The sequence below is a fragment of the Lampris incognitus genome, chromosome 5 (genome assembly GCF_029633865.1).
Source record: "Lampris incognitus isolate fLamInc1 chromosome 5, fLamInc1.hap2, whole genome shotgun sequence".
Taxonomy (NCBI): domain Eukaryota; kingdom Metazoa; phylum Chordata; class Actinopteri; order Lampriformes; family Lampridae; genus Lampris; species Lampris incognitus.
This window is the reverse complement of record NC_079215.1, coordinates 33,690,780-33,712,041: the sequence shown is the minus strand read 5'-3', so window position 1 is coordinate 33,712,041 and position 21,262 is coordinate 33,690,780. Positions and strand designations below refer to the sequence as shown.

At 42.7% G+C, this 21,262-nt stretch overlaps 1 protein-coding gene across 1 annotated transcript in view; it reads right to left on the bottom strand.

Moving 5' to 3' along the window:
* Nucleotides 1-3,597: 3,597 nt before the first annotated feature.
* Nucleotides 3,598-21,262, bottom strand: part of tacr3a (tachykinin receptor 3a) — a 53,396-nt gene continuing 35,731 nt past the window's right edge. The window contains exons 4-6 of the mRNA XM_056280128.1: nucleotides 20,184-20,380; nucleotides 13,487-13,634; nucleotides 3,598-3,618 (exon numbers count right to left, since the gene is read on the bottom strand). Coding sequence (XP_056136103.1) covers nucleotides 3,598-3,618; nucleotides 13,487-13,634; nucleotides 20,184-20,380 — 366 coding nt within the window. The remainder of the gene's footprint in view (nucleotides 3,619-13,486; nucleotides 13,635-20,183; nucleotides 20,381-21,262) is intronic.

The window sequence follows — 21,262 nt, the reverse complement described above, 5'->3', positions numbered from 1 at the left end:
AGTGAATCTTCAAAGCTTCAATCCTAAACATCATCTCTTTTTGTTTGATTTACTGACACTTGGTAGTTGCAATGGTAGTTGCACAATCCCAGTCCAGCAGAGCAATTCAAAATGAGTCCTCTGTGCTACTGTGTTTGAGCCTCCCAATAAGTATAATATCAAAAATGGTGTACCTAGGTTTTATGAGCTTGGTCTGCCACATTTTCTGGTAAGCAGTAAAGCCTTTTTTTCTCTCTTTAAACATGCCACTGCCTGGCATATTTTCCTTCTATGGTGAAGATGCAAACTGCTAAGCATCCATCCATCCATTATCCAAACCGCTTATCCTGCTCTCAGGGTTGCGGGGATGCTGGAGCCTATCCCAGCAGTCATTGGGTGGCAGGTGGGGACAGGCCACCAGGCCATCACAAGGCATGTGGACTTTGCATCTCATCATATTTCCCAGGACAGTCCTCCTGGACAAAAACCAGCAAAATGAGCAACTACAAAACTGTTCTTAAATTTATTAGTTGTGGGTTAGATTTGTGTTGTCTTGAATATGCAAGCAAAAGAAAGGATGAAACAGACATGTTTGTCCAAATTTTCATGTAAATCTTCGGGATTGTAGCTTAAAGTCGGGTGCCAAGAAACAGTTGTCTGGACCATCTTTCCAATTCCATTGGATGAAGAGAGGACCTGACATGTTTCTCTTTCACTAGTCCAATAATGAAACTGTGAGAGATGGTATGCCTTTATACCTTGGATTGCCTTCTCAGATAGTTTGCGTTCAAGAGAAGATGACGTCTGCCTCGGAGAAGCACCTTGTAGTGTCATAGACCCTCGCCCCCAGGAACCAGTTAAACCTGTAGGGTTTGGCAGTAAGGAGAATGTCTCTGGCCATTGAACTGCCAACCACTTGCATGGATGTGAGTTTAATGGTGGGAACTGGGAAGGTGCAGTGGAGCATAGCGGCGTAGTAGAAGGTTTCTAGTAGACCAGTAGGGGAATGGGTAGACTTCTTTCTCCAGAAGAAAAAGAGACTGTGTCAAAATGTTTTGAAAGATAAAGGGGTACAGTGTGGTAAATGGGAATGATTGTGTGTTTTAAAGATCCAGCTAGCCCTGCAGAACATTAATGTACACATAAATTATTTTTTTGACAGGTGTACACACACACACCCACATACATATATATATATGTGTGTGTGTGTGTGTATAGTGTATAATTTTATAATTTTATGGGGTGAATCAGCTTTAGCAGGACTGCATGACTTAATGTAAGTAAACAATGTTGTATGTTCTAAAAACCTCAGTTTTGAGGGTAGTTAGAAGTGCTCTCATAAAGCAGCGTGAATGGCTTAGAAGTGTGTCATGGTCTAAAGACTCTTCATCTTGGAGCGATTCGGCTGAGAGTGGTCAACCACAGAGCGTAGCAGAAAAACACTTATCTGTCTTTTCACAGCACACTGCTGTGATTAGAGTACCAAAGATCAGTTAAAGGGAGCCTTCTGCAGGGATATGCGTGCTCCCTTGAAAATTTGCTTGGCTGTTTCACTGTATTTGTGTGTGTGTGTGTGTGTATGTGTGTGTGTGTGTGTGTGTGTGTGTGTGTGTGTGTGTGCACATGCATGCAAAGCCTTCCATAGAAAGATGCCAATCAAACCCATATATGCTACAAAATATTACATTTTTCATCTAGTATCATTCTTCCCCAAGCTAGAGTTGGCTCAGTACGGGCTTTGTTACAGTGGTGTCTGAAAATATTTTTTGGCAAAGATACATGTTGACATTTATATGAACAGAGACACTGAAAATCTGCCTTTGCTTAAATGAATTACATAAAAAGCTTTACTACATACATCATTAGCACTTGACAGCAACATTGTGTTTCATAGTCATGATTTGCTACATAGTACATAGTTAAACATCGCGCATAGTGTTACAAAATGTGTCATGTAGCACATTTTGTAACATCTAAATTCAAGTATGTATGACTATAGTAGAAGATAAGATGAGTATATCAGTATCATAGTGCTGCAACTAACACAACATTATCTTCTGTTGATGATGAAGGGAGCCTCTGCACATTACCATAATTTCATAAAATATATCTGTTAAGTTATCGTCCACATCAACACATACAATATCCATCTATATTATTCATGTTTTATGTATGCAGGATGGATCAAAAAGATCAAATCATTATTTCAGGCATTTCATTTCTTCGTTGTCGAAATTAGATCTCTTGCTTTTTAATCATTTCAGACAGATTCAGGTTATTTGACACAACTTTCTCTTCTGTAAATGTTATTATTTGCCATAAAACTTACCGCTGCACATTTTAAATCACAACCCTCCACCGTCTATCTGCTTGCCCGTGTCATAAACAGGACAAAACAGGAACATACCCGACATTGCTGAGAAGGTATGTGTGGGTTTCTGAAGGAGGAAAGAAAAAAAAAGTGTTGATGAATAGATCCTGAAATGTTCCTCAACCGAGGGAGATGCATTTCTGATTTTTAACCTGCAGTGTGTTGCCTGGGAGAGAACCGGAGGCTCAGTTAAGGTAATTGGTTTTGATGGAAGAACACTTCAGTGAATGTTTCCTCCCTTGTTATGAGTATTATCATGGAAAAGTTACATAAGTGATAAATGGATAAATGATTTATTCATATCTGCTAGCAGAGTCATTAAGGCACCATTAGAGTAGCTGCAGAAACGTACTTCATCTTGTTGTGTTGCCTTGCAAGCATCTCTGTTTCTTGTTTCTTTTCCCAGTTCATTAACTTTGTTTATATCTTAAAATTGACACCTCATGGTAAACTATACAAAATAAATCACTGAGACTTGGGGCCTGGTTGTTACATCGTCTACACTGGCAGATCACGATATACAAATATGACTTATTAACTTTTATCTTTCCTTAGCTCCCTTTTGCTCTCTTTCACTCCAGCCATTGTTGTTGCTTTAGGGTTTTTTCTTCCTTACTTTGGTTAAGTTTACCTCTTTTAAGCTTCGTTAGCCCTTGCCCGATTGTGTTATCAGTAAACAAACTGCATGGAGATGTAACGAGTACACGTTCTTATCAGGACACTGGTTCAATTACCATCTTTGGGTTTCTGCAGATAGCCGGCTAACAGCCTTAAATCTTTCCTCTATAATCACTTGGGCATGCAATCATTGCATCAGCTTTTGCTCCTATAAAATTGTATGGCAACAAGGGTAAAATGACAAATTTTAAGCCAGGCAGCCAGAGACAGTAAATCAGTTTAATTGCCCTATGTGAAGGGCATCCCCCCCCCCTTTTCTTTCTTTTTCTCTTTTTTTTTTGAAGAGATATGGCAAGATTAACAGGCAGGTTTAAAACTATTTTCCATACCCACCATTGTGGTGGGTAACAGGCAGTTCGCAAAGTGCCCTGACAATTGGCTGATACAGACCAGCACACTCTGAAACCATATGTAGAGGACACACGCTGCTGTGTACCAATCACCTTATTTAGTGATGTGGATCCATGCTGGACTTCCAAGCACAACTGTTATTCAGTGCAGGACCTCGTGCCAGGAGAATGATGGATTTTCTCACCTAGAGTAGATTCTGTTTTAGATGATTTTCTTTTCTACCTCCTTCTTTCACAGGCCTGTGGATTATATCACAGATTAAATTCAATTCATGCTGGCTGTAATTGATGATAGAGAACAAAGACAACATTTATTGGGAGATGACTGTGGTTCATTACTGCTTCAATCAAGCTTACGACTTAGATAAGTCTATGCCAAAACAACAGGCTAAATAGTGATAGACTGTTAAAGAAGAAACTGAAGCAAAGGGGTCTCCCTTCAAAAAATAAGCCCACAAAGTGCAAGGACACACCTAGGGAAATAAAAACAAAACCCAAAAGCAAAATTTGAATCATTATCAGAAGTGCAGTTCAACTGCATGGGGCCTTTTCACAAACAGCTACCCAAAAGAGACTTGGCTGAGCTGTGTGCATCGCAACAAGAAGACACATGGGGTTTACTCTCTAGTTTCACAGTTGATGTAAACCAGAGCTCTGCATTTGTCTCTGAAGATGCCAGACTGAAGTGGACTTGGTCAGCTGCACAGTTTGGTTTCAGTGACAGCTGCAAAGGGCTTCACCTTCCCAACAAAGAGCAAACATTTCAGCTTTTCAAAGATTTTTTTTTTAACTTGAGAAGTTTGGATTTTGAATTTCAGTCACTGAGATAAACTAAAATTAGTTTTTCCATTTTTAAAAAATGAGAGAATAATGTTTTTTTTGTTGTCCCCCCCCCCCTCTTTTTGTCCCCAGTTGTCAGTTGTACTTTGGCCAATTACCCCACTTTTCCGAGCCGTCCCGGCCACTGGTCCAGCCCCTCTGCCGTTGCGGGGACGGCTGCAGACTACCACATGCCTCCTCCGATATATGTGGAGTCGCCAGCTGCTTCATTTCACCTGACAGTGAGGAGTTTTGCCAGGGGATGTAGCACGTGGGAGGATCACGCTATTCTCCCCAGTTCCCCCTCCCCCCTGAACAGGCGCCCAGACCAACCAGAGGAGCTGCTAGTGCAGCGACCAGGACACATACCCACATCCGGCTTCCCACCCGCAGACTTGGCCAATTGTGTCTGTAGGGACGCCCGACCAAGCCGGAGGTAACACGGGGATTTGGACCGGCGATTCCCGTGTTGGTAGGCAAAAGAATAGACCACCACGCCACCCGGATGCCCCAAAAATATAGTTCTGATCTGATGTTTTATTTTTTATGAATGCCTCTTTGCTTGGGCATTAGACTTAGGTAAGTTAACTCAAATGTATCTTGCTTTGAGATGAAGTAAATCGGATTTTTCGGATTAGCTAAATTAAAGAAAAAGTCAGGACCTAATTTATGTATGAGTAAATCCAAAGATGTTAGATTCTGTTCATTACAGAAATGGACTGAAAATCTCTGGTTTTCCTGCATGCATGTGTAAAGCTGTATATAAAGCCAAGAACTGTTAATTATTCCCAGATATTGTAGCTGCACAAGACCATACAAGGTTGTGGAATAAAGGGGGTCTTGACTATGTCTGTTGCCGAGCAACTTGCACATTTGTCAATGAGGCATTGGTTTAACCTGTCTCAGTATGGCTCTTCTTTTGAACTCTTTTTCGGTTGAATATCCTTTGCTTGTTCATAGAAGATTGCATTTGCTCACGTCACACTGCAGTGGTATTGCTTGGAAGAAAGAGTATGAGGAAGCAAGATGAAGAAATGGTTTATTAATAGTATCCTTTATCACAAAACAGAGATAAACCTGTTGTAACACTGTAGTCAAAAGCCAGCTAAATCTGCATCAGTTCTGACAACTACCACAAAAAACGCTATTGCTATCTATCAATTTCATTTGCTCTTCATTGAAATTTGCAACAATAATCACAGATACATGTGAATGACCATATAAATTACCAATAAACTCGGAGTTTTTAATGAGGATAAATACTTCATCTGTTCACCAGTTTGCTCCCTAAGATGAAATACATCTCATTCCTTTGACTAGCTTTGGTCAATACATTTGAAAACACTCATTTAACCAGAAAAGACATACTACGGCACATAAGTTACAGTAAGCAAAGTTCATGTATCACCAATGAAGTCAACAGCAAACATTTCTAAGGCCATAATGAAAAATTATATAGAAAGATAAAGCCACATAAGATTCTGGTAAAAACTGGCCATATCACTATGCCTCTAAGTGTACCCATAAATACTGAATTACTAAGAATGCTTTAATTAAAGGACAGGTTAACTTTTTTAATTAATTACTTTTTTATTTTTAATCCCCGACCTGATTAAAACTGGGCGTCTTTAGAATCAAACAGAGAAAAACACTGATAGTTACAGTGTTGGAAACTTTGTTGAGTCTTCTTGCTGGACCAAGATATAGCTCCTTTTCAAAAACAAGAAGTGCACAGTACAGCCGCACATCTTCATTTTATATGTTTAGCTAGTATATGTAAAATCCCGATTTGATTTGGAGTGATTATGTATAGTTGACAAAGCACACGCAAACCTCCTGTAAACTTCCACACTTGGGCGTCCGGGTGGCGTGGTGGTCTATTCCGTTGCCTACCAACACGGGGATCACCGGTTCAAATCCCCATGTTACCTCCGGCTTGGTCAGGCGTCCATCGGCCGTGTCTGCGGGTGGGAACCCGGATGTGGGTATGTGTCCTGGTCACTGCACTAGAGTCTCCTCTTGTCGGTCGGGGCGCCTGTTCAAGGGGGAACTGGGGGGAACTGGGGGGAATAGCGTGATCCTCCCACGTACTACGTCCCCCTGGCGAAACTTCTCACTGTCAGGTGAAAAGAAGTGGCTGGCGACTCCACATGTATTGGGAGCCATGTGGTAGTCTGTAGCCCTCCCCGGAACGGCAGAGGGGGTGGAGCAGTGACCGGGATGGCTCGGAATTGGCCGTATACTGTTGGGGAGAAAAGGGGGAACCCCCCCCCCCAAAAAAACAAAAACAAAAAACTTCCACACTGGAGAACAACTAGTCTTGAAGCCCAGTCCCATTGTGTTTGTTACAGCCACATACTTGCAGAGTAAACGAGCTCAGATGTAGCACAGAAAATGTGTTTGCAGGAAATACATTTTAAGACGACTTAAAGCATGGCTTGTGACGATTTTTATCAATTTAACATGTGAAGTCATGTCTGACTGTGCTGTGAGATTCCATTTTTTTTAAGAGCTATATAATGGTTTTTGAAGGCTTAAACAATTGCCCCGTTGGACTGTGTTGAAGCCCAGTGAGATGGTTCAGCAAAGTGATAGGTTTCTCAATACTGAAGCAATCAGTGCATTTGTTTTTACAACTGTAAATGGCGCCAACAATTTTTCATCCTTGGTCAGGTTATCAATTTAAACAAGCAACAAAATATAGACTCACTAGTTGGCACTGAAGGAGGCACTATTCATGATGTAGTACATTCATTGAAAACATTCACAGTGAAACACAAAATACAAAATAGCTTAATTGTTGCTTACTTAACAGGTTACCACGAGGCAGCACCAATCAAATTGTGATTTCATTTAACGATAGTTTGACAATACTTACACTGAAAAAACACAGAGTTTATAGTTGTTGTTTTTTACATTTTTAACACTTTCATGAAGTCTAAGAAAATTATTCTAGTGTCTGTCATTTAGTACATTTGGATGTAGAAATTAAGAATCCCTTGTAATATGCTGCTTTTGCCCTTTATTTTTGGTTGCTCAACCGAAAGCAACATGGGGGCATATGGTTTTTAAAAGCGCAATAGTTTATATTCTTCTTTTTTTTTTACATTTCCATTTACATGTAAAAAATTAATCTTTTTAATGGACATTTTGCTGTCTCTCAACCACAGAATTAACATGAGAAATGACTGTCATAACTATAAATTCAAATTGTTTTCATCATAAATATAAATTCAGATGGTTGCCATCATAACTATAAATTCAGATAGCTTTCACAAACTAATCACTCAGAACGTCTGGGGACAATTGTCTATATTTAGGGGCTTCCGCTACTTACTTCCGTTTCTTATAAAGACTTCCCCTTCCGTGCAACCGCCATGGTTTACAGTCGATTAGCACTTAAGATGCGACAATGGAGTTGGAGTTGATAGACGACGTCTACAACCGGATTGTTTCACAAATACTCGACACGAGTCGAATGTTTCTCCACACAATACACGAACATCGATACTTTTTGAAGGTGTTATAGGTCCAGACGACAGTTCAGACAATGCATTCCGCCTCTTTCGCTCCCCACACGGACTGTTACCAACATGCAAACCAAAGCATGTTCCTGTAGGAATCGCCGCTTACTCTAATGTGATTGGTCAATACAACGCGGACAAAAACGGAAAACGGAAACCAGAACACTTCCGATATCAAAATCGTGTCCCGTGCACACATATATATATATATATATATATATATATATATATATATATATATAACTGTTAAAAGAAACACTCAACAGTAGGGAAAGTGCTCAACAAATAAGGAGCAAAATAGTTCAGTGAATCAAGTAAATTCTTTATGAGACACTGCAAGCCTGTTTCATGCCATAACCATGGACAGCTAATGATTGCTTATAGCATGAAACAGGCTTGTACTGCCTAAAAAATAAAGAATTTACTTGAATCACTGGATTATATATAAGGACACCTGGCCATTACACCTGCAGGAGCTTTTATGACATCCCATTCTAAATCCATAGGCATTAATATGGAGTTGGTCCCCCCTTTGCAGCTATAACAGCTTCCACTCTTCTGGGAAGGCTTCCCACAAGATTTTTGGAGTGTGTCTGCGGGAATTTTTGCCCATTCATCCAGAAGAGCATTTCTGAGATCAGGCACTGATGTTGGACGAGAAGACCTGGCTTGCAATCTCTGTTCTAGTTCATCCCAAAGGTGTTTGATGGGGTTAAGGTCAGGACTCTGTGCAGGCCAGTCAAGTTCTTCCACACCAAACTCACCCAACCATGTCTTAATGGACCTTGCTTTGTGCACTGGGGCACAGTCATGCTGGAACAGAAAAGGGCCCTCCCCAAACTGTGCCCACAAAGTTTGAAGCATAGAATTTTCCAAAATGTCTTGGTATGCTGAAGCATTAAGATTTCCCTTCACTGGAACTAAGGGGCCAAGCCCAACCCCTGAAAAACAACCCCATACTATTATCCCTCCTCCACCAAACTTTACAGTTGGCACAATGCAGTCATGCAGGTAACATTCTCCTGACATCCGCCAAACCCAGACTCATCCATCAGACTGCCAGACAGAGAAGTGTGATTCGTCATGCCACAGAACACGTTTCCACTGTTCCAGAGTCCAGTGGCAGCGTGCTTTACACCACTCCATCCAATGCTTGCATGCAGCTGCTCGGCCATGGAAACACATTCAATGAAGCTCCCGGTGCACAGTTGTTGTGCTGATGTTAATGCCAGAGGAAGTTTGGAACTTTGCAGTTATTGAGTCAACAGAGTGTTGGCAACTTTTACACACTATGCGCCTCAGCACTTGTTGACCCCGCTGTGCGGCTTTACGTGGTCTGCCACATCGTGGCTGAGTTGCTGTTGTTCCTAAACACTTCCACTTTTCAATAATACCACTTACAATTGACTATGGAATACCTAGCAGGGAAGAAATTTCACAAACTGACTTATTGCAAAGGTGTCATCCTATGACTGTACCATGCTTGAATTCACTGAGCTCTTCAGAACGACCCATTCTTTCACAAATGTATGTAAATACAGACTGCATCCAGCTCCTCCTGGGGGATCCATAGGCGTTCCCAGGCCAGATTGGACATTCTGTCCCTCCAGTGAGTTCTGGGTCTACCCCAGGGTCTTCTCTCAGTTGGACGTAGCTGGAAAACCTCTAAAGGAATGCACCCAGGAGGCGTCCTAATCAGATGCCCGAATCACCTCAACTGGCTCCTTTCAATGTGAAGGAGCAGCGGCTCTACTCTGAGCTCCCTCTGGATGTCCGAGCTCTTCACCCTATCTATAAGACTGAGCCCAGACACCCTATGGAGGAAACTCATTTCAGCCATTTGTATCCGTGATCTCACCCTTTCTGTCACTACCCAAAGCTAATGACCATAAGTGAGGGTTTGAACGAAGATTGACTGGTCAATTGAGAGCTTTGACTTCCCGCTCAGCTCCCTCTTCACCACAATGGTCCGGTACAGCATCTATATTACTACTGATGCTGCACCATCCGCCTGTCAATTTCCCGCTCTATACTGTACCCGACCACGCGATACTGAAGAGGCATGTCAGCTAAGACAGCCCAACAATATCCAGAGCCTTGAGCATTTCAGGGCGAGTCTCAGCCACACCCGGCACCTTGCCACCAAGGAGCCTCTTAACTACCTCCAAGACCTCTGCCAGGGATATGGGTGGGGCTTCCTCCGAGTCTTCAGACTCTAACTCCTCCCCTGAGGTCATGTTAGCCAGGTTCAGGAGCTCCTCAAAGTGTTCTTTCCATCGCCTAACAACATCCCCAGTTCGGCTCAGCAGTTCCTCTCCCTGGCTGAACACAGCCTGAGTCAAGCCCTGCTTCCCCTTCTTGAGTTGCCGGATAGTTTGCCAGAACTTCCTCGAGGCCAACCAAAAGTCCTCCTCCATAGCCTCGCTGAACTCCTCCCATGCCCTAGTTTTTGCTTCCACAACTGCCAAAGCCGCAGCCCTTCTGGCCTCCCGGCCTCTGCTGCTTTAGGAGACCACTAGGCTGACCAAGCCCAAAAGGTCTTCTTCCTCAGCCTGAAGGCTTCCCTCACCACCAGTGTCCACCAGCGGGTTCTTAGGTTGCCACCTCCACAGGCACTGATGAGCTTATGACCACAGCTCCTACCTGCCGCATCTGCATAGAAGCTTTGAACATGGCCCACTCAGACTCCATGTCCCCAGCCTCCCTCAGGATACACGAGAACTTCTTCCGGAGGTGAGAGTTGAAGACCTCATGGACAGGGGCCTCTGCCAGATGTTTCCAGTTCACCCTCACTACACGTTTCGGTTTGCCAGGTCAGTCCGGCAGCCTTCCCCGCTGTCTGATCCAGCTCAACACCAGGTGGTGATCAGTTGACAACTCTGCTCCTCTCCTCACCCACGTGTCCAAAACATACAGCTGCAGATCTGATGATACAACCACAATGTCTATCATCAATCTTTGGACTAATGTGCTCTCGTACCAAGTACACTTATGAACTACCTTATGTTTGAACATGGTGTTTGTTATGGCCAATCCATGACTTGCACAGAAGCCCAATATCAAGGCACTGCTCGGGTTCCAATCGGGGAAGCCATTTCTCCCAGTCACGCCCTTCCAGGTTTCTCCATCGTTACCCACGTGAGCATTGACATCCCCCAGCAGAAGTATAGAGTCCCCAGGCAGAACCCTATCCAGATCACGAGACTCCCAAGAAGGCCAGATACTCCAAACTGCTATTCAGTGCATAAGCACACATAAGTCAGAGCCTTACCCCCAGTGACTCACAGTCGTATAGAGCAACCCTCTCATTCCCTGGGGAGAACTCCAACACGGTGGCACTCAACTGGGGACTTGTGAGTATCCTCACACCCACTAAGCACCTGCCACCTGGGCCAACCCCGGAAAAGTAAAGAGTCCAGCCCCTCTCCAGGAATTTGGTACCAGACCCCATGATATGTGTGGAGGTGAGCCCAACTATATCTATTTGGTACCACTCTAACTCCTGCACCAGCTCAGGGTCCTTCCCTGCCAGAGAGGTGACATTCCATTTCCCGAGGACCAGTCTGCAATGCCAGAAGTCAGCACACCCTGGTCCCTGCCATTGCCTGCCACCTGGCCTGCATTGCACCCTACCCCAATGCTCATCCCTGCCGGTGGTTGGTCCACGGGGTGGTGGCTCCATGTTGTTTTTTTTGGGCTGGGCCCGACCAGGCCCCATGGGCCAAAGACCGGCCACCAGATGCTCGCCGGCAAGCTCCCTTCCCAGGTCTGGCTCCAGGAGGGGGCCCCGGTTTCCCTTTTCCAGGTGAGGTGCTGTAGCTCTGCTGTTGTAACTTCAATGGTGTTTTTTTTTTTGCGGGGGGGTTGTGCTTATTCTGTCCCCTCCCCTGGGACCAATTTGCATTGGGAAACCCTACCAAGAGTTATTGGCCCTGACAACACAGCTCCTAGGATCATCGGGACATCACTGAAACAAACAGTATTACAGGTCATGGTTTGCCAACTGGAAAAACCCAATTAAATAAATTATTCAAGTTCAAGTTGAACTTGAACTCGAACTGGAAAAACGCTATTAAGCACTGCATCCCACCAAATCCTGACTCTGTGTGTCTAGGGTCTGGTTCACCTTTATAAACTATAATATAACAAGCCAGGAAGTTACCTTAGCCTTCATGCAGGCTTTTGGGAAATGTTCAAAGATGACCAAGGGCCCTCCAACAGTACCAGTCTGTGTCAAGAGGAACATCCGGTTATTTGTCATTTATACAAATATGTTCAAAGGTCTTTGGTGCCACTTGTTGTGCAAGCCTAACATTTCAAAGGACAGAGCACTGCTTGGTGCAAAACCATCACATGTTTAGAATATAAAAGAGTTGAAGTAGAGTACAGGATCTGCTGGGGGAAAAAAAGAACCTTGCTATAGGATGCTGGCTATGGAAATAGGCCAAAGTCTCTATGCCTTTTGATTTAAGTTGGTGTTGTTGTTTTTTTTACATATTCTCAGGAGGCAGTTTTTCCCCCCACATTTTCAGAAGCTTACGGAAATAAAATCAAAAAGACAGCAAACAACTCTTTTATTTTGATGCTGATCTATTTCTGCTTTAAAAGGGGAAAAACAGAGATGCTGAACTGCCAGATATTATTTATCAGCTTTAGCCTCTGGGTTTTTGCTAGTTAAAAGGAATTTAGGTTATGTAAGTGAAAGCACAAATTCAATACTTAAAGACCCAAACTCTACCATAATTTGGAGCTAAACAGGGTTCAATCACTAGCTGTTCCATTGGCAGTTTCTAAGTGGTTATAGACACTGATTCATGCCTTAGGGGGTAATGAATGCTGAATGCATCCTCTGTATTACATAAGACTCACCGCTAAAACACAGTTGGAAAATGAGAATGTGGTTTAACTCTTATAAATAAAGCTACACAGCATATATAAAACCGCAATGGTGAGAATGTTTTGTACTTCATCATTTAAACCCTTCACAATGCGTGATATTTTGAAACAGCCCCAGCATGCCCGCATCTGCCTCAAATCAGCACATCGACAATGTTTTATGCGTCTCATGAATTAATTAATCTCTGCTTGATAAAAAAGGAGACACTTTGACTACAGCTAACTCAGGTTGGGAAGAAATAAAAAAATATAAGATAATTGCACAATACAGTAGGTAGAACATGAAGATGAGGGCCTCAGGCTTGCTAAGGCCAAGGTAGGGAATATTTTTTGGGGTCTAGTCTATGACAATGTAAATGATTTTTTTCTGCAGAGCTGAGTGGTGTGCTGATGAAAAGAAATTAACTTGTGAATGCAGAGGAACCCTCGGGAGATTGACCATGATGAAAATTAGTATCGTATGTGGCATCTGCCACTTACAAATATTCAATTATGTCAGTCAATAATTTTTGTCCCCACACTACATAACATACTTCCTGTGTCCATCTTGTTGTTCTTTTGTTTGTGTTTTCAAGCAAAAACTTGCAGGCTTTGACACATTGCTTCTATTAACCGAAGATGCACTCAAACAATGACGTACTGCTTGAATGTACTGTGTATATGTGTGTGCATGTGTACAGTTCTTTCTATTTTTGTCTGTGTAAACATGTCTGTGACTATGCTCTTCAGGAGATTTTTACATCACTACCATTGCATCGACTTATGTCTGAGTGGCGAGAGGTCATGTAGCTTTTCTTCCTAGTAGAAAGCGAGGACTTCCTGCAATTGCTGCTTCCACCACCATCAACTTCCCCTGGTTCGTACAGCACCACCATGCTGGTCTCCATCCGTGACAGTGTGTGCATGCTACTCTGGCGGGCTGGGTGTAGCCGCCTGGTGCATAGCTCCAGCTCATCGTAGCTGGACACCTTGATAAAAGGGCACCACCGAAATGCCTGCTTGAAGCCGGCCCGGAACCTGGTGCCACAGGAAAGAAAGTGCAAAGTAATGGCAAGAAGTTAGTCGGAAATAAGGAAAGAAAGAAATGTGGGCTATTCATCTGTTACAGAGGGATTTTTTTTTTCATGTATACTATTTGTACATTAGTATGTAGTATGCTATTTAGTATGTGCCAATAGCATGCATGTTGAGTAAGGTGCCTTTGTCTCTTCACGTGGCCTTAGGCAAGGGGAAAATAAGGCAAACGGGTTTATGATACTCTTAGAGGATAATTCTGTTTTTTTATAACTTAGGTCTGATTTTTTTTAGTTTTTGCCATCGTATATACCACTTATGATATAATTTTACTCCTCAATGTCATTGTGTAGATCTTAGACATGGGACCAGTGCAGAACACAGCTTTATAATGTAGTTTTATGGGGCAAATGAATACAATCATAAAACAAGTCTGATTCAGGCAAACTATCTAAACCATGTCTTGATGCATGCTCAATAATACAGGTAAGAAAATCATAGAAAGGTGAAAAAGTTAATCTGGATACGTTTATTGACAGAAATGTTTCATCACTCATCTAAGTGATATCTTCAGTCTATACTGACTGCAGGTATCTCCACCCTTATAAGCAATACAGTTGCATAACGGCCAAAACCAGTGACCCGTTTCATATGCAAATATGGGTGTGACAATTAACTAGAGTTTAAATGGCCATGTGTACTATTCAGAGGATTTTGGAATGTTTGCAATCACAGCATCGTAAGGAGAAGTCATCAGGATGCTGTACTACCGAGCTGACAACGTCCCCACCAACAGGGAAGGGGAGAAATCCAACATTTAACAAGCCTTGGTTAAGTGCGGTTATCATAACTGGGTGTTTGTTAAAGCCAGGAAGATACCCAAACAGTGCACCAGCCAGTCAAAGAGAGGAGAAGGACAACAGCTTCCTAAGCGTGGTGATTCCGTATGTGATGGGAGTGTCGGAAAGGCTAAGATGCATATTTTACAAACACTACATATCAGTTGCTTTCAAATTCCAAAACAAGCTGCGCCAGATGTTGGTCCACCCCAAGGATGGGTCCCCTGACACAAACAGAGCAACATGGTGTACATGGTTAAGTGCCAGGAGGATTGCTGTGATGTATACATTGGCCAAACTAAACAGACGCTGGCCAAGAGAATGGCACAACACAGGAGAGCTAACATGTCAGGCCAGGACTCCGCAGTCCACACCCATCTACAGGTCAGCAGCCACTCTTTCAGGGATGAGGATGTGCACATCCTTGATAGGGAGGAGTGTTGGTCTGAACGGGGAGTCTGAGAGAATGACCATCCCTGAACCGGCGGGGGGGGGGGGGGACTAAGAGTACACCCGTTGCCACCTTACAATGCTGTGATTGGAAACATTCCCAAATCCTCTGTGAATAGCACATATGGCCATTGAAATGCTAGTTAATGGTCACATCCATATTTGCACACGAAACTGGTCACTGGTTCCGGTCGTTATGCAACTATATTTTTAAAAGGGGTAGGGATACCTGCAGTCAGTTTAGACTGAAGATGTCACTTAGTTGAGTGATGAAACGTATCTGTCAATAAACGTATCCAGATGAACTGATTTCAACCTTCTTTGATATCTAAACCATGTATTTGGAAATGTATACAAAAATCAAAGTTTAAGCCAGCCACTGAGGATGCATAAGCTAGTGCATTCTTAGTGCTGGTCCCAAGCCTGCATAAATGGGGAGGGTTGCGTCAGGAAGAGCATCCGGCAAAAAAACCTTAGCCGAATCAAATTTATGGATCATAATCAGATTTCCATACTGGATCGGTCAAGGCCCAGGTTGCCAACAACTTGCACCGGTACTGTTGGTGCCGGTGGAAACTATGATGGTACTGTTGGGAGAAGGAGAGGGGAAGGCATGCCTAGAGGCCATGGGAGAGGAGGAAGGGTAGGAGTGTGGAGGTGAGAGTTGGAACTTTGAATGTTGGCACTGTGACTGGTAAAGGGAGAGAGCTGGCTGATATAATGGAAAGAAGGAAGGTAGATATAACGTGTGTACAAGAGACCAGGTGGAAGGGGAGTAATGCAAGAAGCATCGGAGGTGGGTTCAAACTCTTCTACCATGGTGCAGATGGGAGGAGAAATGGGTAGGGGTAATTTTGAAGGAAGAGTATGTCAAGAGTGTGTTGGAAGTGAAGAGAGTGTCAGACAGAGTGATGAGTATGAAGATGGAGTGCGTTGGATGAAGTGGTGGAGCATATACCCAAGGAGGAGAGAATGGTGATCGGAGCGGACTTCAATGGGCATGTTGGTGAAGGCAACAGAGGCGATAAGGAGGTGATGAGTAGGTATAGTGTCAAGGAGAGGAATATGAAGGACAGATGGTGGTGGATTTTGTGAAAAGGATGTAAAAGGTGGTGGTGGATACATATTTCAAGAGGAGGGAGGAACACAGGGTGATGTATAAAGAGTGGTGGAAGGTGCACACAGGTTGACGATAAGCAGGAGGTGCGATCTGAAAGGGATTGGAGAGTGCAAGGTGGTGACAGGGGAGAACGTAGCTAGGCAGCATTGGATAGTGCTCTGTAGATAACTTTGGAGATCAAGAAGAGGAAGAGAGTGAAGGCAGGGCCAAGAATCAAATGATGGAAGTTGAAGAAGGAAGACTTCTGTGGAGTTCAGGGAGGAGTTAAGATAGGCACTGGGTGGTAGTGAAGAGCAGCTACTGCAGAAATAGTAAGGGAGACAACTAATAAGGTACTTGGTGTGTCATCTGGATGGAGGAAGGAAGGCAATGAGATTTGATGATGGAATGAGGAAGTACAGGTGAGTATATGGAGGAAGAGGTTGGCAAAGAAGAAGTGGGATAGTCAGAGAGATGAAGAAAGTAGACAGAAGTACAAGGAGATATGGCGTAAAGTGAACAGAGAGGTGGAGAAGGCAAAGGAAAAGGCATATGGTTAGTTGTATTAGAGGTTGGACACTAAGGAAGGAGAAAAGGATTGTTCCAATTGGGTAGACAGAGGGACCGAGCTGGGAAGGATGTGCAGCAGGTTAAGGCGATCAAGGATAGAGATGGAAATGTGCTGACAAGTGAGGAGAGTGTGCTTAGAAGGTGGAAGGAGTACTCTAGGGGACTGATTAATGAAGAAAATGAGAGCGAGAGAATGTTGGATGATGTGGGGATATTGAATCAGGAAGTGCGGTGTATTAGCAAGGAGGAAGTGAGGTTAGCTATGAAGAAGATGAGTTGAAAGGCAGATGGTCCAGATGACTTGTGGATGCATTTAGGGGAGATGGCAGTGGAGTTTTTAGCTAAATTGTTTAGCATAATCTTGGAAAGTGAGATGATGCCTGACGAATGGAGAAGAAGTATACTGGTACCGATTTTCAAGAATAAGGGTGTTACAATTTCATTTAGCAGATGCATTTATCCAAAGTGACGTACATCTGAGAGTTAATACTGAACAAGCAAGGATCTAGTCAGGAGGTGACAATGCAAGTAAGTGTAAAAAAAACTAGGTTCAAGTCTGATAGGACATAGTTGTCAACAGGCAGTGCACAAAGGCAATGCATAGGGTGCGTAGAAGTGATTTTTCTTTTTTTATCCAATACCATCAGGTGTGGAGGTGTTCGTGAAAGAGCTGGGTCTTTAGCGTCTTCTTAAAGATGGAGAGGGACTCAGGGGATCGAACAGAGTTTGGTAACTCGTTCCACCACCAGGGAACTAAAGAAGAGAAGAGACTGCCTTGTGACTTAGGGCCCTGAAGTGGCAGAAGTGCCAGGCGCCTTTCATTGGCAGAGCGTGGTGAGCAGCACTAAGTATAGACCTGAATGAGAGAGTTCAGGTAGGCAGGAGCCGTTTTAGTTGCTGTTTTGTAAGTGAGCATTAAGGTTTTGAATTTGATGCGGGTAGCAACTGGGAGCCACTGGAGGGATATGAACAGCGGAGTGACATGTGCTGTTTTTGGCTGGTTGATGTGCAGAGCTTTAGTAACCACAGAGGAATAAAGTTGATCAGCCACAGCATGAAGGTATGGAAAAGAGTAGTGAAAGTTTGGTTAAGAGGAGAGGTGGTGATTAGTGAGCAGCAGTATGGTTTCATGCCATGAAAGAGCACCACAGATGCAATGTTTGCTTTGAGAATGTTGATGGAGAAGTATGGAGAAGGTCAGAAGGAGTTATGTTGTGTCTTTATTGATTTAGAGAAAGCACATGACAGGGGGCCAAGAGGGGATGTGTGGTATTGTATCAGGAAGTCGGGAGCAGCACAAATGTATGTAAGAGTGGTTCAGGATATGTGTGAGGACAGTATGACTGGTGATGTGTGTGGTTGGAATGACGGATGGGTTCAAGGTGGAGGTGGGATTACATCAAGGATCGGCTCTGAGCCCTTTCTTGTTTGCAAACAGGTTGACAAACGAGATAAAGCAGGAGTCTCTACGGACTATGATGTTCACAGATGACATTGTGATCTGTAGTGGAGGTATGTACTGGAGGAAGGAGGAATGAAAGCCAGTAGGAGCAAGATGGAATACATATTCGTGAATGAGAAGGAGGACAGCAGAATGGTGAGGATAAAAAAGAGTAAAGCTAACAAAGGCATATGAGGTTAAATACTTGGGGTCAACTGTTCAAAGTAATGGGGAATGCGGAAGAGAGGTGAAGAAGAGAGTGCAGGCAGGGTGGAGTAGGTGGAGAAGATTGACAGGAGGGATTTTCAACAGAAGACAGCAAGAGTTAAAGGGACGTTTTACAAGATGGTAGTAAGACCAGCTATGTTGTATAGTTTGGACATGGTGGCACTGATGAAAAGACAGAAGGTGGAGCTGGAGGTGGCAGAGTTGAAGATGCTAAGATTTTCGTTAGGAGTGACAAAGAAGGGCAGGATTAGGAACAAGTATGTTAGTTGGACGGTTTGGAGACAAAGCAAGAGAGGCAAGATTGAGATGATTTGGACATGTGCGGTGGAGAGATGTGTATATTGGGAGGATGCTGAATATGGAGCTGCCAGGCAAGAGGAAAAGGGGAAGGCCAAAGAGGAGGTTTATCGATGTGGTGAGGCAGGACATGCAAGTGGCTGGCATGGCAGAGGAAGATGCAGAGGACAGGAAGAGATGGAAACGGATGATCTGCTGTGGGGAACCCTAACAGAAGCAGCTGAAAGTATAAGAAGTAGTAGTAGTATACGAAAATGAAAGTTAAAGCTATTACTTGAAATGCTCTCAATTATCAACAATGTTTGCGTGAATTGGTGAGCTATTTCCTGGGTCAACTTGCAAGAATGACTGCCTACCATAGGTAGTAGTAACCACCATAAACTACGTGGACAATGGCATTGAGAAGTCATACTAGATAATGGGCATCATATACACAGTCTAACTGAGGCACTAGCATTGTTGTTTTTTTTGAAAGGACAGGTTATGGATTGTATTCATGGCCACATAAAATGCCATTGAAAAATTCCGTCCAGCGTCGGTCTAGTGTCCAAGATCTCCATGAAGCCGGTGAGTAAAATTATATCATAAATGGCAAAAACTACGAAAATAAAACCCTGGATGTAAAAAACTGAATTATAATCAAAGCTTCCAAACAATAGTGACAGAATTTTACAGGGTTTGCAAGTGAAGGGAAGTGGATTTGAAGTGTTCTCAATGCAGTGCAATGAAGTGTTCTACAATACTGGAGAAAATTACATTACATTACAAAATTGCCTCGGATCCACTTTTTAATGCACTAACACCCCCAATACACAAAAGTTAACTATTTCAAGCACAATGCATTGACATTAACTCTGCTCTATATGTAACATCATGGATACCCATGTTTCACCCATACAGACAAATATTCATGCATCAAAGTAGAATGGAAAATACACTCATTGTAACCTTTTCAACCAATAACAGCATCCATCCATCCATTATCCAAGCCGCTTATCCTAATCAGGGTTGCGGCATGCTGGAGCCTATCCCAGCAGTCATTGGGCGGCAGGTGGGGAAACACCCTGGACAGGCCACCAGTCCATCACAGGGCATTTTACCTTTTGTGAATATATTCTCATCAATTCCAATAACCAATAACAGCACTGGTTTATTTTATTTGAATGTTTACAAATGGATTGTGATGAATTTAGGGGATTTCCTCCTTTTGATGTAAATTTATTGGTATCAATTTCCAACAAAATTCAAACTCATTTTTGTTAGTGTTCAATGCAAAGTATGGGGCACCAACCAGACATAGACCAAATTAGACCATTAGTGGACCTTCCTACACAATTGAGCATATTTGGTTTACATCAGATTTAAAAATATGAAGCAATATCTGGCTAAGTTAAGAATTTTGACGTTAAAGCAGACTAATTTTAGAATAGACTTTTTTGCACATCCATAATATTTATTGTTTGATTTTTGTTACTATGTTCAATTAATACAGCTCAAGGTTCAGGCACCACAATAAGTTTAAGGCAGATATGCTGGACAGGTCATCAATTTTGGTCCTTTTTTTTTTTAGAGAAATTAATCTAATAATGTGCTTCTAAAGCTTTTAGCAACATAGAACTGTCACCCACCTGCTGTTGAGGCAGCAGTAGATGATGGGGTTGTACATGGTGGAGCTCATGGCCAGCCACATCACTGACAAGTAAACCTGCTGGATGTACTTCCGTTTAATCAGGAGTTTGTTGAGGCCAGTCACAATAAAATAGATGTGATAGGGTAGCCAGCAGAGGGCAAAGGTCACCACAACGATGATCATCATCTTCACCACCTGTTAGAGACAACAGGAAAACGTATAATAAGCACAGTAAGAACAAGTTGGTATCAACTGGTAACTGATCTTAATGAAAGTAGACCTACACCTTTTTCTGTGAAACTTCCTGTGAAGTACGATCTCCCTTCATTGGTTTAATTTTTCATGAAAGAATGCAGGAGTTAAATGGTGTGCCTAGACAAAGTAGTACTACAGTATTAAAATGGATAAAGCTCTTCTGACTCCATTGGTCAAGCACATAAACCTATCATCATGGCACCATCTGAACATATTATACTGACTGTTTAGGTCATTTCAGTGGTTTAGATGCTAAAAGTGAAACAAGTTAAGATATTGAGACACTGAGATGAATCAACCTGAAGATTTACACCAGGGCTAAAATAAACAAATGCGTGAACATTCTTTCGATCGATTTTTCGTTCAGTCTACATTTTTATTTGTTTGTCTACCTGTTTGCCTACCTGTATGTCCCTGTGTCTATCTTTTTATCCATGGTCATGAAAAGTGATGCTACTCAACTGGTTAATACTATTGCACACAGAAAAAAACCTCAAACATCAAGTTTTCCTTTGAAACAGAATTGCAACATATGACTGGGAAAAAAAACAGCCATTATCATGCCTCCCAGGAACCTCACAGAAGCTAAACAAATCTTGGCACCGCACTTGTCTTAAGTCTACATTTCAAGGATGTTTACATTATGCATATACTGTACTTCCTAACTTTTTCTGAGTAGGTTTAATACACAATACATAGCTTGACTCTATACTGCTTATTGTCTTGCTAACTCAATGATGTTCCATGCATAGTGTTCAAGCATTCTGTCTGTAACTTAGTAATATGAATTAACATAGTTAACATAGGTATAGTTACATAGGT